Source organism: Hibiscus syriacus, unplaced genomic scaffold (genome assembly GCF_006381635.1).
Source record: "Hibiscus syriacus cultivar Baekdansim isolate YM2019G1 unplaced genomic scaffold, ASM638163v2 tig00000132_pilon, whole genome shotgun sequence".
In the NCBI taxonomy this organism is placed as follows: Eukaryota; Viridiplantae; Streptophyta; class Magnoliopsida; order Malvales; family Malvaceae; genus Hibiscus; species Hibiscus syriacus.
In genome coordinates, this window is record NW_024061764.1 from 1,242,119 (window position 1) to 1,264,981 (window position 22,863).

At 34.1% G+C, this 22,863-nt stretch overlaps 2 protein-coding genes and 1 pseudogene across 3 annotated transcripts; 1 reads left to right on the forward strand and 2 right to left on the reverse strand.

The window, feature by feature from the left end:
* LOC120131284 (calcium permeable stress-gated cation channel 1-like) lies at nucleotides 1–5,795 on the forward strand. Of its 2 annotated transcripts, XR_005516910.1 has the most exons (13): nucleotides 1–102; nucleotides 347–675; nucleotides 947–1,099; nucleotides 1,186–1,321; nucleotides 2,042–2,143; nucleotides 2,292–2,411; nucleotides 2,526–2,606; nucleotides 2,903–3,243; nucleotides 3,336–3,581; nucleotides 4,161–4,485; nucleotides 4,582–4,815; nucleotides 5,023–5,655; nucleotides 5,709–5,795. XR_005516910.1 is itself a non-coding variant. In XM_039148327.1 (12 exons), the coding sequence occupies exons 2-12, from the start codon at nucleotides 362–364 to the stop codon at nucleotides 5,281–5,283; spliced, it is 2,313 nt and encodes a 770-aa protein (XP_039004258.1). In that variant the 5' UTR covers nucleotides 1–102; nucleotides 347–361; the 3' UTR covers nucleotides 5,284–5,795. The 2 variants fall into 2 exon arrangements, 1 of the variants encoding a protein (XP_039004258.1); XM_039148327.1 differs by having other exon boundaries at nucleotides 5,023–5,795.
* Nucleotides 5,796–5,811: 16 nt separating this feature from the next.
* LOC120123563 lies at nucleotides 5,812–7,045 on the reverse strand (annotated as a pseudogene).
* Nucleotides 7,046–18,626: 11,581 nt separating this feature from the next.
* Nucleotides 18,627–19,441, reverse strand: LOC120123663 (cytochrome b561 and DOMON domain-containing protein At4g17280-like). Its single transcript, XM_039142528.1, has 3 exons — nucleotides 19,328–19,441; nucleotides 18,995–19,249; nucleotides 18,627–18,920 (listed from the first exon to the last, which is right to left on the reverse strand). Exons 1-3 carry the CDS (start codon nucleotides 19,439–19,441, stop codon nucleotides 18,627–18,629), a joined length of 663 nt encoding a protein of 220 aa, XP_038998459.1.
* Between the last annotated feature and the right edge of the window lie 3,422 nt (nucleotides 19,442–22,863).

The window sequence follows — 22,863 nt, forward strand, 5'->3', positions numbered from 1 at the left end:
CCAAAGATAAAAGTACTTTCTTTGTGATTTGTTTTGGCCTTTTAGTTTGCCCGGATATTGTTCCCTTTTTTGTTCCACTTGAAGATTCACAAACACAAACTGGTAAGAATTTGTTTAGACTTGCGTTGTTTGTGATTGAAGTTAACTCATGTTGAGAGGACTTGAAATTATCTCCTCCCTCTTTATGTTTTTATTGAAAACAATGATTTTTCTGTGAGTTTTATGTTTATAGAAGTCAGCTGTCTTGTGAGGTTTCTTCTTATAGCAGGAATATATTGCAACATAATAGTTTGATCGTTTAATCAATGTAGGTTTTCTGATTTGGGAATTTTCTCTGTGTGTGCAGAGGAGATTTATAAAGATGGCGACACTAGTTGACATAGGGGTTGCGGCAGGCATAAATCTGCTAAGTGCTTTTGTATTCTTCATCGCGTTTGCCATATTAAGGCTTCAACCTTTCAACGATAGGGTTTATTTTCCGAAATGGTATCTCAAGGGTTTAAGAAGCAGTCCTTCGAGGTCTGGAGCATTTGTGAAGAAATTCGTCAATTTGGACTTCCGTTCCTACTTGAGGTTCTTGAATTGGATGCCAGAGGCTCTCAAAATGCCAGAACTTGAGCTCATCGATCATGCCGGATTGGATTCAGCAGTTTATTTGCGTATCTATTTGATTGGGTATGCTGCAGGCCATCTCAATTTCTTATTTGTTCATTTTTTCTCTCACTTTTATTGCTTTGTTGCTTATGCGTTAAGTCTTGCTTCTGCCTATATGTTTGTAGGTTTCCGTATTTATGTGTATTTAAACCATTTTTCTTTTCCTGGTTAAGATTATGCTTTTTTTATGAAATGCTTTCGATAATATTAAGCGATTGAATCACCTTTTTAGTTCTCTGCCTTTTAAGTTTGTTCATAAGCTCTGAAGGCTCTCTTATTGTTCTGTATGCAGCCTAAAGATTTTTGTACCTATCACGTTCCTTGCATGGACAATCCTAGTGCCGGTTAATTACACTAATAACACATTGGAGCTGCAACTGAAGAATGTTACTTCAAGTAATATTGATAAGCTCTCAATTTCAAACGTTCCAGATGGATCAGATAGGTAGGAAATCTTCTGACACTGCCAACTTCTTATGTCTGAGCCTGTCTTCAGGTAACAGTGGAATAATATTTAATTCTATGTTGTAGGTTTTGGACTCATATTGTAATGGCTTATGCTTTTACGTTTTGGACATGCTTTGTGTTACTAAAGGAGTATGAAAAAGTTGCGAATATGCGGTTGCAATTTCTTGCGTCAGAAAAACGCCGGCCAGATCAATTTACTGTAAGATGTATTCTTTGCATTATCTTCTAAATGAATTTAAATTTACTCTTCTAGTTCTATTTATTATTTTCATGTAATCTTTGGTCTTCATCATAATTTAAAGAGATAGGGTTTCAAGTTGATTTTCTATTTATGAAATTGTTTATTTAACATTTTAAGTTACCTATCATCAATTTTGAACTTGTTGACAAAAGTGAGTTCTTGAAAGAATTGGGAACAAAATATCGTCCATTGCATTTTTAAAGACTTTAAATGTCTGTTCATCTATTAGGTTTTCGCTATTTGCTGTATCTTTGAAGATAGTTGTGAATTTTGTTTTATTTGAGCACACACTTTTTTGGAAAGTGTGGTTTATTCCATTTTGGAGTATTTTTTCATGCACTGCTAATTACTATAGTGCTTGTCTTGGAAGTTTAACAAATTGAGATCAACCGCTGAGCTATATGGCTGATGGTATAACTTTAATTAGCAGACTTATCCCTTGGTCTAAGAATTGTGAAATCACTTGTTGTCTTTTCCATAGATATTTGTTTCCATAGAATTGTGAAAGTTTATCACTACATGTTCAGTTTACAAATGTAACTTTATTTTTGTATTGTTCTCTTAAGGAAGACCTGTGACGCTCATGAAAGTCTCCTATATGCTAGTACTACACCCTTGATCTATTTTCGGATTGACATCTTTTACTAAATTGCATCTGAATGAAATTTTATTTTTTAGGTGCTTGTTAGAAATGTACCACCGGATCCAGATGAATCTGTTAGTGAGTCTGTGGAGCATTTTTTCCTGGTCAATCACCCAGATACCTATCTTACACATCAGGTGGGTTCCTCTTTGCATTTGTTTCAATAATATTGATATTATCTTCTTGTAGTTTGTTGCTATTCTACTATGTATTTCTCATCCAATGATGTCCAAGTTCAAGATTATTATAGAATGCAGTTTATGTTATAGCTCTCCTTACAATCAGGTAGTATGCAATGCAAACAAGCTTGCGAAGTTGGTGAAAAAGAAGAAAAGTATGCAGAATTGGCTTGATTATTATCAGTTGAAGTATTCCAGAAATAATGCAAAAAGGCCTCTTATGAAGGTAAGTTACTGCTGTCTAATGTCTGTCATGGATTTAATAGCCTGTCTCCTGCTGATGTTCAGCTTTGATTTATATATTTCTTATTTCTTGACAAGTGTATTATCTCTTTACCAGACTGGTTTTCTTGGGCTCTGGGGTCAACAAGTGGATGCAATTGATCATCACATATCTGAAATTGAGAAGTTATCCAATGAAGTAAGTATTTCTTTTTCAACTTGCACATTCTCTTTAGAATGATTTATTTGTTCATTCAATCAAAAGATTCAAACCTGTTCTCCTATGCTGCATCCAAGCCGCATCCATTTTCTAGATTGACTTAATTTATTGAGGATAGGCTTTTTTAAATTATGGAACAGCTTAGTTGAGTATTATTATCTCAAGACAATATCAAAAGATGCTTTTGACGGAGTGGTATCATTATTGCATTTTGTTTTCCACCACTTGGTGTTTTTCAACATGTGTTGATGTGGGTTGCACGTTTCAATATTCAGATAGCTGAAGAGAGGGAAAGGGTCCTAAAAGACCCAAAAGCCATAATGCCCGCAGCATTTGTTTCCTTTAAGTCTCGATGGGGTGCAGCTGTTTGTGCTCAAACCCAACAAACCAGGAATCCAACTTTGATGTTAACAGACTGGGCACCTGAGCCACGGGATGTATACTGGCAAAACTTGGCAATTCCATACGTCTCTATCGCTGTTAGGAGGCTAATCATGGCTGTAGCATTTTTCTTCCTGACTTTCTTCTTCATTATCCCGATTGCATCCGTACAAGCTATGGCCACTATTGAGGGCCTTGAGAAAGCATTGCCATTCCTGAAGCCCCTAATTGAAATGTGAGTTACATTTTTATTTTGTAATCTTGTGTTGTTATTTGGATTGTAATAATGTCTATAATCATTAATTTTGGCTTGTTTTCTCTTTGCAGAAAATTTATTAAATCAGTTATCCAAGGTTTTCTACCTGGTATTGTATTGAAGCTCTTTCTCATATTTCTGCCAACTGTATTGATGATTATGTCCAAGTTTGAAGGGTTCACATCAATTTCATCATTAGAAAGGAGATCGGCAACTAGATACTATCTTTTCAATGTAGTGAACGTATTCCTTTGCAGTGTAATTGCTGGCAGTGCAATGGACCAGCTAGACACATTTCTTAAGCAGTCGGCAAATGAGTATGTATTCCTTCCATTTTCTTCTGTGTATCTGCTTTTAGAGATTCAATTTCTGTTTATGCATAGGGTGTGCTTTTGATGTAGGTTCTTAGTCAATCAGTGGGATTTTAAGTTTGATTTGTCTATCAAATTGGATATGTTTAATTGGATATATGGAAAGGCATCTTGTAGTTAGAGAATGTTATCCTTGTGACAATTTAAGGGATAAGCACTTTATGCATAAAATCGGATCTCTATAAAATTTTTAGTGATTCTTTTGCGGACCAATTGGGTATATGGAAAGTCATCTTGAAGTTATAGAATGTTATCCCTGTGACAATTTAAGGGGTGATTACATCTTACGCATAAAATTGGATCTTTATAAAACCATTAAGGATTTTTGTTGCGGACCTTATGTTGGACTTTCAAGTTAACAATTGTTTCTACGATGCCCTTTCACAATTTGGAAAGTATCTTATTTGTGTTGTTCCATATATTTTGTTGCATACGTAGCTAAGTTTGTTTTCTATAATGATTTTGGTGACTAAATTTGCTTTTCATTTTGATCTAAACATTTTTTACCTTTTTTTGTGTGTGCAGAATTCCTAAAACAATTGGTGTGGCTGTACCAATGAGAGCGACTTTTTTTATTACTTACATCATGGTTGATGGATGGGCTGGAATAGCAGCAGAGATTTTGATGCTGAAACCGCTTATATTTTACCACTTGAAGAACTTTTTCTTGGTGAAAACAGAAAAGGACAGGGAGGAGGCAATGGATCCAGGAAGTTTGGGCTTCAACACTGGAGAACCTCGTATACAACTCTATTTTTTACTTGGCATGGTTTATGCTACTGTGACACCTGCTCTACTTCCTTTCATTGTAGTTTTCTTCGGGCTAGCTTATGTTGTCTTCCGTCACCAGGTAAAGAACTTCGATACATAATATCCAAGTATTATAGTAAATGAATCTTTTGTTTAGCTTTATCTGATTCCCTCTATTTTGCTTTGAAAAATATAGATCATTAATGTTTACAATCAAAAGTATGAAAGTGCTGCAGCATTCTGGCCTGATGTCCATGGACGCATTATAATTGCTTTGCTCATCTCACATATCGCTCTCATTGGATTGTTAAGTACAAAGCATTTGGCTCAGTCAGCACCACTTCTCATTGCACTTGCTGTCCTCACAATCTGGTTTTACAGATTCTGCAAAGCCCGATATGAACCTGCTTTTGTCAGACTCCCTTTGCAGGTTCATTGATTTATTGCATATTTAGCTAATGGTTTCTTCCATGTCTTTAGTGATTCATTCGTACATAAAGCTTTCATTCTCTAACTTTAGTATCTGGTCCATTACTATTTAAGTGCTACGTCATAATCTGATATTCTCATCATAATCATTATCTGAAGAATTTAGTTACATGATCATAATCTTTACTTTGTGCGTTGTTTATTCTAGGAAGCAATGATGAAAGATACTTTGGAACGTGCAAGGGAGCCTACCTTCAATTTGAAACCCTATCTTCAAAATGCATATATCCATCCAGTTTTCAAAGACAACGACGATGAAGAGGAGGTATTTAGCAATAAGCTAGAAGACGAGAGTGTGTTAGTACCCACCAAACGCCAATCTCGAAGGAACACACCGGTGCCTAGCAAAATTAGTGGTGCGTCCTCACCATCCTTACCAGAGACTGTTCCTGAACATTCAATACCCTAAATTAGGTAACAACTGCGAACCGGTTTTGCCACTATACCGTTATGTTCGACTCTTAGCAAAAACCATGCAGCGTAAAGGATGGAACTGTAAAACAAAATACTCTGTAAATTAAATGAACAAACTCTACAGCTGTTGTAGGTTTTTTGTTTGCAAGGAAGTTCTTGTACATGGGATTGGTATATCCCATGATAGTTTGACTGAGAAGCTTGGCAATGTGAAGGGGGAGGTCTGATAAGAAACTTGTGATATTTTTATACAATTTTTTTAGTGTACAGCTGTTGTATGCTTTTTGTTTGCAAGGAAGCTCTTGTACATGGGATTGGTATATCCCATGATAGTTTGACTGAGAAGCTTGGCAATGTGAAGGGGGAGGTCTGATAAGAAACTTGTGATATTTTGAGAAGCTTGGCAATGTGAAGGGGGAGGTCTGATAAGAAACTTGTGATATTTTTATACAATTTTTTTAGTGTAAGAACTCTGTTATTGTAATGCTCTTTTTTATTCTTTTTTCTTTTTGGGGAATTGACTTGTTTCAAATATTGCCTACAATTAAAAATGGCGAGGAATGAAGAAAGTGTAAATGAAAATATGAACATAATTCTCTAATTTTCTTAGTTTATACTTGGTTTCGTTTCCTCCTAACTTCCCCTTTCTCATTGGTAAGAACATTTGATGAAGATATAGCTTCACGAAGGCAGAAGAAAATGCCTGGAAGAAACTGCACTTGTTGGCAGCAAACTGAGTGACTATGGGTGCAGTTCGTTGATCTATGGACATCCTTGAATCAATAGTGAAGAGGCCTTTCCCCAGAAAAAAACATCTTTATAATAGTGATTATCAAAAGCCAAGGGGGTCTTATCGTTTGGCACAATGGTGAGATTCATCAGTGGTTTTCTGGTAGGGCAAAGTAATCTGAGCATGGCTTTAAAGCCAGGATTAATTGGGTCATCAGACTGCCTATCAAATAAACTGTCCACAATGTTTATGCAGTGTCCTCCTCCTAAAGTACGAGCTTCTGCAAGAAACACAGTAAAGACTCCATTAACAAACGAGAAGCTTTTCAAATTCCTTCGTGCTGGCTGATTAATAACCATGATTGCAACAGATTCCCCGAGGTTTAAGCCTTTCGATTCGAATAGAGCAATGCACCGACTGTTATGTTCGGTGGAGAAATAATCACATCAGCTGCTTGGCGACTAGAAATGGGGGAATCCTTTCTTCCAAGAGGAATCTGGATATTGGGTCCTCCAGACAGTGCAACTGATACCTTGGCTGCTAAGGCAATAGTATCTGCATATGAGACATGCCTTGGACACTTTCCTAGATTGTATTTTGTATGGTGAATAGTTTCCAGCTTTCTAATCCCAGAATTCATACCAGAAGCTATTTCAGAGTTGCCTTTAAGTGCTTTAGAATCCAACTGGATGGATGCATCACATCCCTGTATCATAAAAGGAAGCAAGATATAATACAGAAACATGTGTTCTCTTACATCATCGGAATTATGCTGAAAAAATAAATCTGGGTCCAAGATAGGAATACCTGAATTTGGCAATCGTGAAACAAGAGCCTAAGGAAAGCAGCCGGTGCAGTAGTATTGGTGAACACGACGCCGAGCACAGCATTTCTCACAGTGCTCCACATTGGGACATGAAATCCTATAGTAGTCATAAGCAAGCTGGGTTTCACAGGCTCCAACCCAGATCCCCATCCCTAATGCTGCTCTTAAATTCAACATAAAACAAGTATCCATTCTCTCCATCGATCTAACCATATCAGCCTCTTACAAGTACCTAAAGCAACGCAGATGCACATCATGTTACACCCCAAATTTAATGAAATTAAGGATCAAATTGCCAGCTTTTGAAATTTGTATTTCGATTTAGAAACTGTGGAAAGTTCAGGGACTTAGACCCGAGTTTATCCTTTTTTTGTCGTGAAAGAAAATAAAGAATGGAGGGTTAGTACCCCTATCCCCATCATAATAACCCATGCCCTAACCGTTTAGGCTAGGGACTGTTGGTGCTATTTTTAGATAAATATATATTTTGTAGTTTTAATTCAGGTTATAAAAGAATCTATTCCCCAAAATCCTCAATTTTTCAAATTCCTAACCCCAAAATCCTTAGCAGTCGGCCTTTACACCGCCGATTTCTTCACAATCAGGCTATCGCTCAGCCTGCCACCACTCCCATTCGATTCGTCATCAACCGACGACCAAAACCCAAGGACTAGCGAAGCGTGATTCATCGTCAATCGATGCGAATCAATGTTCGAAGCATCACCAGAAAATCCACCCCGACGTTCAAATTTTCATCGATTCCTATCGATTTGACCTGTCGTTCACTTATAACCCACCGTCATTGTCGCCTGCACTATCGAACTCGACATCGCCGTGCGCTCAAAATCCAACCAAAATCATCGCGCCGTTGTTGCTCCACCGTTGTCACTCGCCGATCACCATTGGAACAATTCAAACATTTTAAAATTCCACACTCCGTCATGTTTCGTTGAAAAATAACATATGCACGAGACTCCTAAGGTGTCGATCTACAAGACTGAAAATATTTACGCTGAACCGACGACCAGAGCCGCCACATGCATCACCCCTGCGCGTGAGCGTCGACTGTCAACCAGGGGGTCTGTTGACCGGTTGAACCGGTCTGAACCTGTAACACCCCCAGACCGATACGGGTGACCCGATACGATATGGGTGTCACATTAGGGCCACCGGAGAGACCCACCATAAAAATCTCGGAAAAAATTACAATTTTATTAAAACATGTAAAATCATTTATAAATACAAAGGTAAACTTTACCAATATTGTAACACCCCCAACCCGTATTCGACCCGGATATGAGTCCGAGGTGTCACATTGATTTTTCAAAACTTATATTTGTATACCAACATAAAAAAAATATACTTTTATTCAATAAAAGTTCATAATTCATATTATTACAAATAAAGTATCTTCAAAACTGATCAGAGCGTATATAATTCAAAACATTAATTACATGCCAATTATTTCCAATAAACAAAATACATATAATTCCAAACTCTTTTCTGATCTGATCATAGGAAAGGAGAGGCTGACATGTCTTGCATTGCTTATCATTGCTTTACTCCTCTTTTTGCTTCAAGGAAACTACGTGTAAAACGCTTACACGCTAAGTCGATGACTTAGTAAGGCATTAACTTATAAAGGGAACTCTAACTACTTAACCATGCATGAACATATCATACAATGCTATCACCCAAAATAATATAACATTACCTATAAACAAATGTACACATACACAAATCAGGTCATTAGTAGCAATGTTATATTCATTCATATCTTTTAATTATTTATTCTTACACTTAACTTTCTTAACTATCATATGATTCATTTAACCATTTATATATAGGCGCACCTATCATCATTATCCTAATCACATTATTGTCATTATCACCATCGTTACTCCATTTAGAACATATAATCTGATATTTAACCTTTGTAGCATTTCAAACCATACATTTCACAAATTGAGCATATAACATTACAAGAGGTTTCTTTATGTTATTTCTTTTATTAGCCCATGTACATTTTCGAGAACTAAAGATATGCGAGTACATTGAGGTTGTGCACAAATGCTGTCACCACAGCTCGTACAAATCCCACTAGGGGCACTTAGAATTTATCCCGAAATACTACTATGTCCCGAAGGACCACATATCACATATATCCCGAAGGACCACTCCTTAAGAATCATATACATAATACAATAGACCAAATAAGTGTACCAAAGTACCACATATATGTTCCACAGAAATACATATATGTCTCGAAGGACCACGTAGAACCCTAAACTCTTGGCATGCCAACTATACCTCTAGCTCTCATGACATATAACATGAGCATTATCATTTATCTTATTTCACATAATCATATTACATAAACACATTTTCTCATCGCTTCTTATCATATCATGTGATCGTATCACTTATAAGCGCATAACTCATATTCACATGGCTTATCTCATATGCATATGTTCACATACTTTATAATAGAATAATTTATACCTTTTCACACATAGTCACATAGATCACGTAACCTATTTCATACTTATAAGTATATATCACTTCTATTATTTTATTCATGTACTAATTTAATCTATTTATTTAGTTCAATTTCATATAACTCCTATAACCTTCTCATATGACTCCATAGGTCTTTATCATATAACCCATGTGTCATAATTTTATTTAAGCACATGAATTTTTCTCATTTAGCTTATCTTATATGTTCATGTCATTACTTATGTTCAAGACTCCTAGTTGATATACTATTCTCATATCATCCTATAGGTCAATCTTATTTAGCTTATTTCACTTCTCATTTAATCATATACTTTTATTTTACTATTTCACATAAATGATCATACCACTATGTACTTGCCCAACTCACATTCCTATTGTTTATATAACCTTTACATTTGCTTACTTAGCTCATATCATGTATTCGCATAGTCTTATATTTCATTTCCATATATTACATAGATCTTATCACATAACTTATCTTTTTACTCATATAATTTCATAACCTACTTTATATTTTCCTATTATCACGTAATAGTTTTTTACATGAATCACATAACACATACAAGAATATATCAACTCATATAATCAAGCATACATAAACTCTTATTAAACACATGTTCTTGTTCATAAATTCATGCATAACACTATAGGAAATAGACTTGTCGCAAGTCTTATTTCCATCAAACGTCATATATACTATATAATATGCACTCACCTGACCTCACTAGTCAATACTGATCTCTTATCTCTTCTCGTTGACTATTACGTGTCGATTTGTCCAGACTTGCACTCGATCAATATCTATAAAATTATGTATACATATCAACATTCTAAATACTATGATTCGATCCTTAATTTCTTAAGCTAGAAGAAAGAGTTCACCTAAATTTTCTCTTGCAATGGTATCGATACCCCATAGGGTATCGATACTTCATATCTATGGTATCGGTACCATGCCTAGGTACCATGGTACCGATACTCATATTGCATTCTGTAATTTTCGTTCAAAAATAGTATCAATACATTCCTTAAGGTATTAGTACCCTGGGTATCGATACTGTTTTTCCCAGTTATCGATACCCTTTGAATGTTTTCTTTATTTTTACTCTTGAGGTATCGGTACCTAATGAAGCAGTACCGATACCCCTTGCCCAAAATTTTCTTTTTAAGCCCAAAAATTCACTCTTATTAGCTTAAACACCTCATGTTTCATCCCCTTATATATCCTTAACTCAAATACATTAACTTAAACTCATTTGTACTCATTTATCACATCTTTATCCTCAAACTTTTATCCTCCATATGGAATTCAAGAAGCATACTAAATTTTCTACTTATTCTAAATTCAATCTATCACTTCATGTCTCTTAATTCAACCATTGACAAGTCACATTTAGTTTCCTAACTCCTTCATTCTTTGATTTAAAGATAACTTAAGCATTCCTTATGCTTAAGTAGCATCTAAGGATCATAACCCAAACTTAAATTAATGAATAATTAACTAACAAGAGAACTCACCTTTGCCTTTGGGGTTCACGGTGAATAGAAAAAAAAAAGAAGGGAGAGTTTTCCGGAGAAATCCCTCCTTAAGCTTATCCCCACGTGTATATATACTTACCATATCCCATTTTTAATTCATTTATAGGTCAAATGACCATTTTGACCTTATTTTCCTACTTTGATATTTAATCATATACAAAAATTTACAATATAAGTCCCCAAACTATTCAATTTATTTACTTTAACCAACAAATTCTGAAATATTTCAATTTAGTCACTAACCTGGTATTGAATATGTTACAAGTATTCAGAAATAAAAAAGATTTTCAGACTCGTAACTCCCTTACTGATGTCGATAGCTACACTGGTACAATTCTTTTAACCTAGAATGGAGAGTAACATAGTGAGCTTTGGAAAGCTCAATAATATAAAACTACCAAATGATGCTGAAGAACATGCAGATAACAAATAAGCATAGGTTTCCTTATTGGTTCAGACATCTATAGATTTTTAGGTTGAGCTAAAGTCCCACTGATATCTCAGGTAGTAACAGACAATAAACTTTCAGTTCAGAGGGAAATATTTTGGATGATTGGGTTCAGGATATCAGAATAGGTTGTCAAGTGTGTTCCCACAAAACCAGTGAAAATGTACATATCATTTTAAAACATATTTTCAAAACCATAGTAGTCCCTCCAACCGAACGCCATATGCAGCTCCCCAAAACTGCATAACCTAAAGGGCCACCTTGGGGCCTGAGAGCCTACCCAAGAAAGATTCTCGGGGCCTCAGAGCCTACCCAAGGGTCATCTTAGGTCCGTAAGGAATTATCAGTCGATGCAGAACCTATAAAAGAAATTAACCGCAGCGACTGAACCTGCCAGAATCTTCACAACAGATCTCAAAGTATCCCAAATAAAACATTTTCATTCAGTAAACAGAGATATCAGAAATCAGAGCAGAGATCAGAATAGAAATCAGAGAAAATATTTATGTGATCAGGGAACACACTAGAGGTTCCATATATGATTCGAAGATATTGGATAATCTTATCGACCAGAGAAACACAAATCTTCAATATACTAATAGAATGTCGGAGGTTAGAATCACTACCAGAAGAGTTCATTAGGTGATGGAATCATCAATTATTCAGAATGTGATTTATCAGGATCATATAGTATTCGAACGTTTTCCATAGGAACTAAGTAATCAAAAGGGTATTCAGAAATCCTTTGCATCTGAGTTACTTGTGCATTTGATCTGATAAGGGAGAACGAAGATTCAGGACATTTACTAACTATGTCGATCGATCGGATTATCGAACAACTCGAGCTGAACAACTCCCAGAACTAATACTTGTCGACTGGTTAATTTATTGCCCTTCTAGGGTTTCAATCCTTCCTAGGCTGGGTGATATTCTTGGATCATTTGCATTCCATGGGTATTTTGGTCATTTTATAGATCTAGGATATTTCAATGTCTTCCTTCCGTCTGATCTTATTATTTAATTCAAACTTGTAATCTATTTCAATCATTTCGAACAATTCTGACAAAAGAGCACTCTCGATAAATTATTCTTAAGGTATTTACTCATAACTCGGAGATTTTCGGGTCAATTGCCTTCTCAAATGTTACAAACGGATTATCAGGATTTTTCTATACTAAAGTATGATATTAATAATTAAATTAGTAATTTAATGGGTTAGGTAGGAATTCTCAGGGTACTTTCTCATTCAAGGTCAACTCGGACTATTTTTATCTCTCAAGGGCATTTTTGTAATTTCTTAACCAAGTAATTTCAGTATTAGAACTCTTAACAAAGATAAATAGAATTTAGAGATCCTAGGGTTAATTGCTTTTCCAAATAATCTCTGAACTCGAAATTATTCCTTATCAAACTTCTAATTTCTTGTACAAGCCATCAAAATTTTATTCAGTTACCGACTTTTTACAGCACTCTGATCGAGTTTATATATTATTTAACTACCCATATAAGACCAAACGTTTTCATTCATACATTTACCAATACCAACATGTTCCACAAAGCATGAAAAGGTAGTAATGTATTACCTCAGTTTTTGTGCCATATCGATCGACCAATTAATCTTCATTCGATTACTCTCAAACTTGAAATCAACTTCCAATAATTCCTCAGATACATAACAACAGAAATTTCATCAGAAACGGAGCTTAATTGTGAAAAATGAATCGAATCGGATAGTTAATCAGTGAAAAACAACTTATCGGCTTCGAATTTGTTAAAACATACCTAAAAAATGAACTCAGGACATCGAAAAAATCAGAATTGGTGTACCCAGAAAAAGTCAACGACTGGTCAACAGTCAACACTGGTCAAATAGGTCAACTCGGCTCATTTGACTCGGTCAGACGGATCGGTCGACTCGGTTCATATAGTTTGGTCTGCTCGGTTCAGACCAATCCAGGCGGTTCATACCGGTCCCCAAGCTGCCAGACAAAGCCCACACGCAGGGGGTGGCGCATGCGAAGTGTGCAGTGGCTCCAATCGTCGGTTCGGCGTGAAATTTTCCAGATTTCTAGATCGGGACCTCAAAATTCTCGGGCAAGTGTTATTTTTCAATGAAACATAATGGATTGTATAATTTTAAAACGTACCAACTTCTCCAACGGTGGTAAGCGAGTGACGACGTCGGAACAACAATGACGTGATGATTTTGGTCGGTTTTTAAGCACATGGTGACGGTGAGTCCGATAGTGCAGGCGGTGTGATGAACGGGTGGACAAATCGATCGAAATCGACGAAAACAAATGGTGATTGAATTAAAACCGACAAAGCTTCCAATTGAGTTTTACGGTGAATGACACCGATTTACGACGGAATAGAGGTTGGGTTTTGTTCACCGTTCGATAGTGAGTTTATTGGTGGTGTCAGAGCGACGAACGGTGGAGAATCGGGGTGACAAAGGGGGTTTAACGGGGAAGGAAATTGGGGTAAGCTTATGGAGAAAATCAGATTACTCGGGGGAGGTTTTATTTTTCAACATCTAACAAAAATAGGTAAATTCAGGACTGGATCCCTGAATTTCCTACACGTTCTAAAATTGACTATAATTTTCAGAAACTTATAATTTGACCCCTAAATTAGGGTGTGAAAGAATCGAGTTGTTCGAGCGGAGCCAAGCTGTTGACCAGGAGTTGACCGATCGTTGACTTTGTTCGAGAGCACATATCCTAATGTTTTTCGACGTCTTGAGTTTGTTTTGCCAAATTCGAACTCAATAAGCTATTTTTCACTGATTAACCTCACATTCGATCCGTTTTTCGCAATTAAGCTTCGCTTCTTATGTAATTTCTATTGATATGTATCCGAGATATTATTGGACGTTGGATTCAAGTTGGAGAGCGATCGAATAGAGTTTGAATGTTCTATCGATGTAGCTCGAGAATTGAGGTAATAATTTACTACCCTATACATGTGTTACAATACATGTTGGTATTGCTAAGTGCATGGATGAATATGTTTCATCTCATATGTATAGTAAATTATTTCTAAAATCAATTCGAATACGGTAAAAAGTAAATAACTGAATAAAACTCTGATGGCTCGTATAAGAAATTAAATGATTTACAAGGAACAATTTCAAGTTTCATGATTAACCAGTGAAGCGTTCAACCTCATAACCCTTAAAATTTGATTACTCTTGTTAAAAAATCAAAACACCGAAAATACCTAGAAGAGAAATTACATAATTACCCTTGAGAGGTAAAAATAGTCCGAATTGACCTGTATAAAATATGTTAAATGACAAAAATACATTATAAGTGCAAGTGTTTAACAAATGCCTAATTGTCAAGTAGTTTATAAAATTTTAACAACTTATTTCACAAAATTGTAACTATCAACTTTTTTTTTATTATAATGATGGAAGACTAATGAAAAACTTTATAATGAACATTGATATCATTCACTAATTTTATAAGGTAAAATTTATAAATGGATATCAAATTATATTCAAATGATCTTTTTTGACACAAAACTTTCAAAAGTTATATAATACCTGTTAAATTTTAGATTTTGTTATAAAATGGGCACAACACCATTATTTATCATTAAAGAGGTGATGTGTCATGCTAAATTAATAAAAAAAATATCTCATCTGACCCTTTAATTATAATTGAGAAAGTACTCTGGGAATTCATATCTAATCCGATAAATTATGGATTTAATTGTCAAGTTACTATTTTGTTCAGTAGATTTCAGATAAATAGTTTGTAACCTCTAAGAAGACGCTAGACCCAGAATTTCTGATTATGAGTATACACCCGAAGAATAACTTATCGAAAGTACTCTTATTGTCAGAATTGTTTGAAATGACTGAAATAAATGACAAGTTTGAATTAAATGGAAAAACTGGACGAAAAGAAAGGATCGAAATACCATTGAACTGTAAAATAACCAAAATATCCCTGAAGTGTGAAATAACCTAAAATACCCCCAAGCCCTGAAATGACTGAATACCTTTAAACTATGGAATGAATAAATCTACCTCGAATACCATAATGATCTAAATACCCCCATGACTTGGATTAAGCAAATGCCTTTGGATAACTTCTGAAGATACCGACAAAGCTTTAAATGTTGTAACGCCCTTGAGGTTTTATAGAGTACGACCTAAGTAAGTTGATCATCCCTAATACTATTATAATACAAGAAGTAAATAAATGCTGCTTAAATACCTGTTGATCTCATCATGATCCTCCCAAGATGGTTATGAATGTGATTAGTTCGATTCTATAGTTCAACCAGATTTAAGAAATGAATATTCGTGAAGTTTCTCTACTTGTATAATTGATAAGTGTCACCTTTGCTAGGAATGGTACAGTACGATCGAAATTGAAAACCTGTTAAGATGCTAAGAATATGGAATTTTTTAAATCGCCATAGACCCTTATTAAATAGATTTATCAAATTTCTCATGAAGTAAATAACTAATATGCCCTTATAAGTTTGAATGATGGATCCACTTTAGGAATGTATGAATCCTAAATAATTCCGATGCAATAATTCTTGAATACCTTGCTGATATGTCTGAATACTATGATCTTGATAAATCACTTCCTAAATGACTGATGAATCTGTTAGCTATCAAACTCCCTTTTTATGGGGACCTCATTATGAAATTCAATCAGTTTGCATAAATTTCGTGGCTCCTTACCTGATAAATACTAAGTACCTCTGAAAAATAACTGGATCCTCTAATGTGTTCCCTATGTGATATATGATTATTTTATCTGTCCAGAAATGTGATTTACTGAAGTTGATGTTTGACTAAATCTTTTAATTGTTCGATATTTGATTTACTGATGTATTGGTTTATTGTTTATGAACTATGACTACCTGATATGTTCTCTGGTTACATGTTTTCACTGGAAAATATAATTGTTCCTGATTTATAGATCATGGAATCTACTGGTTACTACTTGAACTGTTTTATTGGGACACTATCTGGGTAGGCTGGAGTATGGAGGTTCAGCTATGATCAAGCTGGTAATTACTTATGAACCTAAGGTATTCCTTGGGTAGGCTCTAAGACCCCAAAGCACTCCCTTAGTATGGGACTATATTTTGGTGTACGAATGGAGGCCATTCAAGTGATTTAAGTAACTACATTTTCATTTTTACAACATTCTACTGGATCATGATTTTGATATTAAAGTTACTGCTCAATATGATTTCTATTAGAATTTGTATGGGTAGGAGTTTGGAGTACGGAGGTTCAACTCTAATCAAGCTAGTAAATCCTTACGGACCTAAGGAGACCCTTGGGTAGTCCCCAAGGTACCCCCTTAGGGTGGCTCCTTTGCTATGTTCTTAGGGTAAGTCCTTATGGATGCAGTTATGTAGAAACTGCATATCAGTGTTCGGTTGGAGGGTATTACTGTGGTTTTAAAATATGTTTTAAACTACTAATATTTTTAAAGGAAACTGTATACATCTCTCTGTTTTGTTGGAACACACTAGACTCCCCAATTCAATATTCTGAATATGTCTCTTAGAATTCTTCCTTCGGACCGTATATTCCTGGTTGTAACTAAAGACTTAGCTGATGGAATCTGAAATCACCGATAAAATCTAATGATGTATGTCCCACTAAGGAAAGCTATGATTTACCATATTCATGATGACCTATTGCATTAATCTGGTAGTTCTGTATTATTGAACTTTCCAAAGTTCACCATGTTACTTACTATTTCAAGTTAAAGAGTTTGATCCTGTGTTCGTATCGACATCAGTAAAGGAGTTCCACCAGTATTGCTTGCGGAGTACGGTGGTGCATGTAGGTTGTATTATGTTTTTATATTCGAGTCTGAAACTTGTTTTACTACTGGATATTGGTGGATTTTATTTTAATATATATAAATGATTTTTCTGAACTTGTATTTTATATATAAATTATTTTACGGTTTTAAATGGATTAACAAAAAATTTTAAATTTTCTTAGATTTTTACTGTGGATCGCTCCGGTGGACTTAATGTGACACCTCAGATCAAATCGGGTCACCCGCATCGGTACGAGGGTGTTACACATCATAACTATAGCAAAGTGAGTTGAAAACGATAGTAGAGCTTACTCATAATAAATGGCTTCCAAGAAAGCAACGAGTCAAACAACGAAGTTGGACCCCTGTTATAATATGAGTCAGCAAATAATGGTTGCGTGAGATGTTTGCAAAGCCAAAAGTTTATTAGTGAGATGTCAAGATTTGTTAGGGTTGTTTACGTTCTGTTTGTCATGAGTATGTAGTGACTGTTCCAATATATAAGGACTAGTGACCTTGAGTGTAAACACGTGAAATGCAAATAATTCCTTTACTATTCTTTCTCATTGTTCTCTAATATCTAACAACCCCAAACTTATAGCAATAGCTGTCCTCAACTGATAAACCCTATTCCATGCATAGCATCTAAAAACCTGATGGAGCAAGAAGGTATACAAACTAACAAAGATTTGGTTCAAAACTAATTTACCATTTTATCTCTTAACTAACAAAGATTTGGTCGATTCAGTCTTGACTCATTCGGTATCGTTGTTGCTGCAACAATTTATTGAGAATGTGAGTTTGAACATGCTTAAACACACAATTTCTTAATCATGCTTCATGACCTGCCATTTCATGGAAAAGGGTGAAATATCATGTTCTTCTAGTTAATTTCTGACCGAATTGGGACTACCATTCATGAATTGATGTATCAAATCTCAACTCTGGATCAATTATGATCCAACAAAGCTGCATTGGCATTGGCATATTGAGTCCAATCCATGACCCCCGCAATTAACTATTTTCTCTGCAATACTTGTTCTAGCATTTAATATTTTACTTTGAATTCTTAAAAATCACCTTTTTCTATCTTTATTTACATTTATATAAATGATTTAGTTGTTAGTTTGAAGAGAAAGATCTAATTGAACTTCAAAGTTCTTTTATTCAGACTTTAGTTTGCCACTACTCAGAGCATGGAACAAATGCACAAATTGAGCAAATAATTCTCTCTCAATGTCGTATATATTTGTATAAAAAAATTATTAACTAAAATCATAAATCCAGATGGTGTTTGATTCCCACTATTTTGATGATCTCGTCTGAAAGTTGTGCCTCAGATCTTCTGTTCATCACCAAGACTGATGAACACCTGTTTCTGGTTTTTTCACGTCCTTTTTCCTGTTTTAGAATCTTGAGAATTGAAAAGGAAAACACAACAAATTCAAAAGAAGATGCCGATTTAAATTTGTTGGGAAGCATATATTTGGCCGTCATCAAATGCCATCTGCTGTTGATTCTTGGACTTGATCCATCTATACATTTCCAATGCCACAGCCGTTAAAGCTAAAACGATGAGCATTCCCACATAAAACCACCTCCATATCTCAGCAGCATGGCTTCGGATATTGCCGATCCCTTCGAATATGTTAGCAACGCTAAGAACAATCACGGCATACCCTAAAACATGATGGTAAATCTCCCACAACTTGCGAAACTGGTCTTCCTTCTTCGGTTGCAACCACAGTGCCAACATCTGAACCACACAAAAACAGATATCCAAGCTTATGTAATCTTCGTGAATGGAAACGAAAGGCACTCAAAGCTTACTTGTAGAGTCGCAAAAGTAAATATAATGATTCCCAGAATCCGATGAGGCTTCAAAATGTATTGCCTGGAAGAATTCCCCAACCATATGCCAATGCCCCATCCAACTGTGCCAATTATGTACCCAGAAGTTTGGCATAGCGTGTGAAGTTGGTACCATTCCTCGCATTTCAAAGGGAAATTTCTGAAATTCCTTGCCACTATGGCTCCTGTGGGCAACAAGAACCCCCACCCAATGATGTTTAGAATCCCATGCACCTGTTAAAAAGCTCTACCAAATCATATTTCATTGCATCCGTTGGTGACTTCATATACTGATTCAGTAAACTTACATACATTCTTTAGGTGGTGGCTGTGTCGCCAGTTATTTTGACCTTTCCATGGTCTAAGGCCTGATGTCACTCCACTTTCAGTCCTCTCAACCGATGTAGCTTGCAGCTGGTGCTCCATTGTCGCTGGCATTGGCAGAGAAAAGAGCAGAGTAAAAATTACAAGGCAATAGAAGCACATGATCTTTACAGGTTCTAAAGTGACCTATAGAAAATATGTTGAGTAGGGGAAAAATATATAAATTCTGAGAACAGCAGATTGTTAAAACTGTTACATATATGTTAACACTTGTAGGTCTATATAAACTATAAGGAAACTAAGCTTGTCTGTTGGGTTGTCTGCAGAATATGTGCCTTTCTTACCAAAATGGGGAATCATGTCTACCTTTAATGAACAATAAACAAGTTCTTTAGCAGATTTTGCTTTTCCTAGCTTGTTTTCTTACCTACTTTATTTTCTCTTTTCCTTTCTTTTGCAAACAATATTGTTTAAAAGCATGGAAATATAGTTGGCAAAGGGAAGATTAACATGATTTCTTCCTCTGGTTAAATTGTTGGATAAAGCGAGTGAATCCATGGATAGCTGAATAGGTTTTCCTCTTCTTCTCCTTCTGCTATTTTCTTGGTCATGAATTATAGTTGAATTCCTAGTTTCCATGAATTTTCTGACCTCAAATGCTTTTTCCTGTGTAAAAGTCGAAATAATTATTTCTCATGTGAGCTAGAATAGAAGAAGACATAAGCAGCGGCTGCACTCTGGAAAGAAAATCAAGCAAGTACAGCTGAAAATTTCCAAGTCAATACAATATATGGACGTATACAATGTAGGCGTATCAATCAAATCAAATACCAGAAAATAAAATGCTTCTTTAACAAATTCAATTTAGAATAGAAAACCAATCGTGTATTATATTTAAAAGAATTTTTTAAAAGAAATAACTAAAAAATAGAATTTTAACAATTAAAAATAGTTTTTTAAAGATTATTTATATCACAAAGATCATTTAAAAGAAGGGTAAAGTACAAAATTAGTATCTCAACAATAGGATGATGCTTTGTTGAATCCCACGACTATTAAAAGTTACAAAATGATTCTTCGATTATAGCATGTTGTTTTGTTGAGTCATTCGACTATTAAAAGTTAAAAAATGGTCATCTGACTAGTTAGTATGTTCCAAACTCGTCATTTTCCATTAAAAAATTGACAACAGTCTGAATTTGATGTTAACCTGTTGACTGAGATATGATAATTTTTTTTTAAATTATGAGATCATATTTTATCATATCTCAATCATCAGGTTAACATCCAGCTCAGACTATTGTCAAATTCTTAACGAAAAATGACTAGTTTGAAACATACTAAATAGTCGGATGATCATTTTTTAACTTTTGATAGTCAGAGGACTCAACAATGCAACACTCTATAGTCGAAGAACCATTTTGTAACTTTTAATAATCGAGAGACTCAACAAAGCATCACCCTATAATCAAGGGATCATTTGTATACTTTACCCTTAAAATAACTATTTAAAGAGTAATTTTTTGAATCTTATTAAATGAAAAATTATTTTATGCGTCCAAAAATTAATTACATTAAATATCCATGAATTAAACTCTTATCCTTTAAAAATCATGGAATCGAAAAAGGCTATAACACGTAATATAAATTATTTTGATACAAATGTTAGATTGCTAATTTTTTTCATATATAATTGAATTTAAATATGAATAATTAATACAAAAGACAATGCATAGAATATTTATTAAATTACGATATATTTGAGTGCTCCTATAACGGTTTTTCTTGTCATCCAAGCTTGAAATATTGGAGAGTTCTTTGACATATTTTGAACAACAAGCCTCCTGTAAGGAAGCTGTAATCCCCTCTATTATTGCACGTTGTTTCACTCTTCTATATTTCCCTTCCTCTAATAATTAATTAATGACACGAATATATTTTATTAATATCATGTTTATATCTTTTTAGTAGTGTAATGTGCTTATTTTTTAATTTTATATTTAAAATTAACCACGTTAAATGATAGAAATATAATAAAATAAATATGATAAAAATATATTGTCTGTATTAATGATAATGGAGACCACTATGGAGAAAAATAATTTAGATTTTTGTATGGAAGGAGTGAAAAAGAATAATTCTTTTTTATTTATTTATTTAGAAAGAAAGAAAAGAATTGTTCGTATGGTCATATTTTGTCATGAAAAATAAGAATATCAAATTATTTCAAAAAATTTTAATTTTAAATATTTTTTAAATATCATATAACAACATAAGAATATAACGTTATTAGTTATCACATTATTATTTAACGTTATTACTTTTAAGAGCTATTTTAGAACATCAAAATAAAATATATAAGACATATTTACAGTAAGAAAGTATATACACCACATTGATAAAAAAATAATAATAAAAATACATGGAACATTCGTACAGTTAATTTATAATAATATTACTAATGATTATATTGGAATAGACACATCAAAGAATCAAATAATTTCTTTAAATTTAGACATTTCTCTAATATCTAAAAGTAAATAAATAAAATATTAAATATGAGTATTCAAAAAATATAAATCGAACTTAAATTATGTTATTCTAAATCCAAAGGTCCCAAACCCTAATCGATTAGGGTCTTTATTAATATCCAATAACGTCATGTTTTGTAATCTAGTAAACTTCTATTCTATTAGAACTGATATAATTTATTCGAAATTTTTTAATTACTTTTGAGTAAATACAATGTAATATTTGTTCAAAAATTATTTTAATCATTTGACATCAAACACTCACACCTCTGACAGTCTTGGTGCTCAAACTCGTGACTTCAAAAAATAACAACAATTCTTTTATCATCGAGATCACTTGATTGGTAACAGTTAATTTAAGTTCCGTTACTAAAATTCGAGTATGAGATAAATCTAATTTAAAAATTAAATATTTGAATCTATAACTAAACAAAATTAATAATTAATATAATTATATGGTATTATTTAAAATAAAAGTGAATGGATGAAAATTATTTAATTTATGAATGTATTTTACAAATATTATGTAAATGTATTAAAAATTAATCGTAAAATAATTAAAAATCTCCCACCTATATTAACCCCACACAACAAATAAAATTAAATATCTATCAGAAAACGCTACTTACAAAATTGTGCAATGGGTCAGAAAAAAAAATGATAATTTCTTTAGGAATTGAAGAAATTATTATTATTATTTCCCATAAAGTTAAGGTGACTATAAAAGATAGCATATGTTCTAAATGCTCTCAACCATTTGATAATAAACCTTCAATCACTTTTGTAGATAGTTAATGCATGCTCGAACCCGACTATAACTTTTAAAAACATCAACGATTAACTAATGAGGTAAATTGGTTTGAGCTTAGGAATTGAAATTAAAACAGATGAAACTCACCTAATTTTTTTGTATAAATTTCATTGGATCGCCTAACTCAGTTTACTTAAACATCTTAAAAACTCACGTTGAATTGGACCATCCCACTAATGGCA

Excerpts from the sequence above, each read along its gene's own strand:
- LOC120131284 (XM_039148327.1), top strand. The coding sequence starts at position 362 with ATGGCGACACTAGTTGACATAGGGGTTGCGGCAGGCATAAATCTGCTA. Across the intron at positions 676-946 it reads TTGCGTATCTATTTGATTGG|CCTAAAGATTTTTGTACCTA; the intron begins GTATGCTGCAGG and ends TTCTGTATGCAG. Across the intron at positions 2,144-2,291 it reads ATACCTATCTTACACATCAG|GTAGTATGCAATGCAAACAA; the intron begins GTGGGTTCCTCT and ends CCTTACAATCAG.
- LOC120123663 (XM_039142528.1), bottom strand. The coding sequence starts at position 19,441 with ATGGAGCACCAGCTGCAAGCTACATCGGTTGAGAGGACTGAAAGTGGA. Across the intron at positions 19,250-19,327 it reads ACAGCCACCACCTAAAGAAT|GTGCATGGGATTCTAAACAT; the intron begins GTATGTAAGTTT and ends GCTTTTTAACAG. Across the intron at positions 18,921-18,994 it reads TTACTTTTGCGACTCTACAA|ATGTTGGCACTGTGGTTGCA; the intron begins GTAAGCTTTGAG and ends TGTGTGGTTCAG.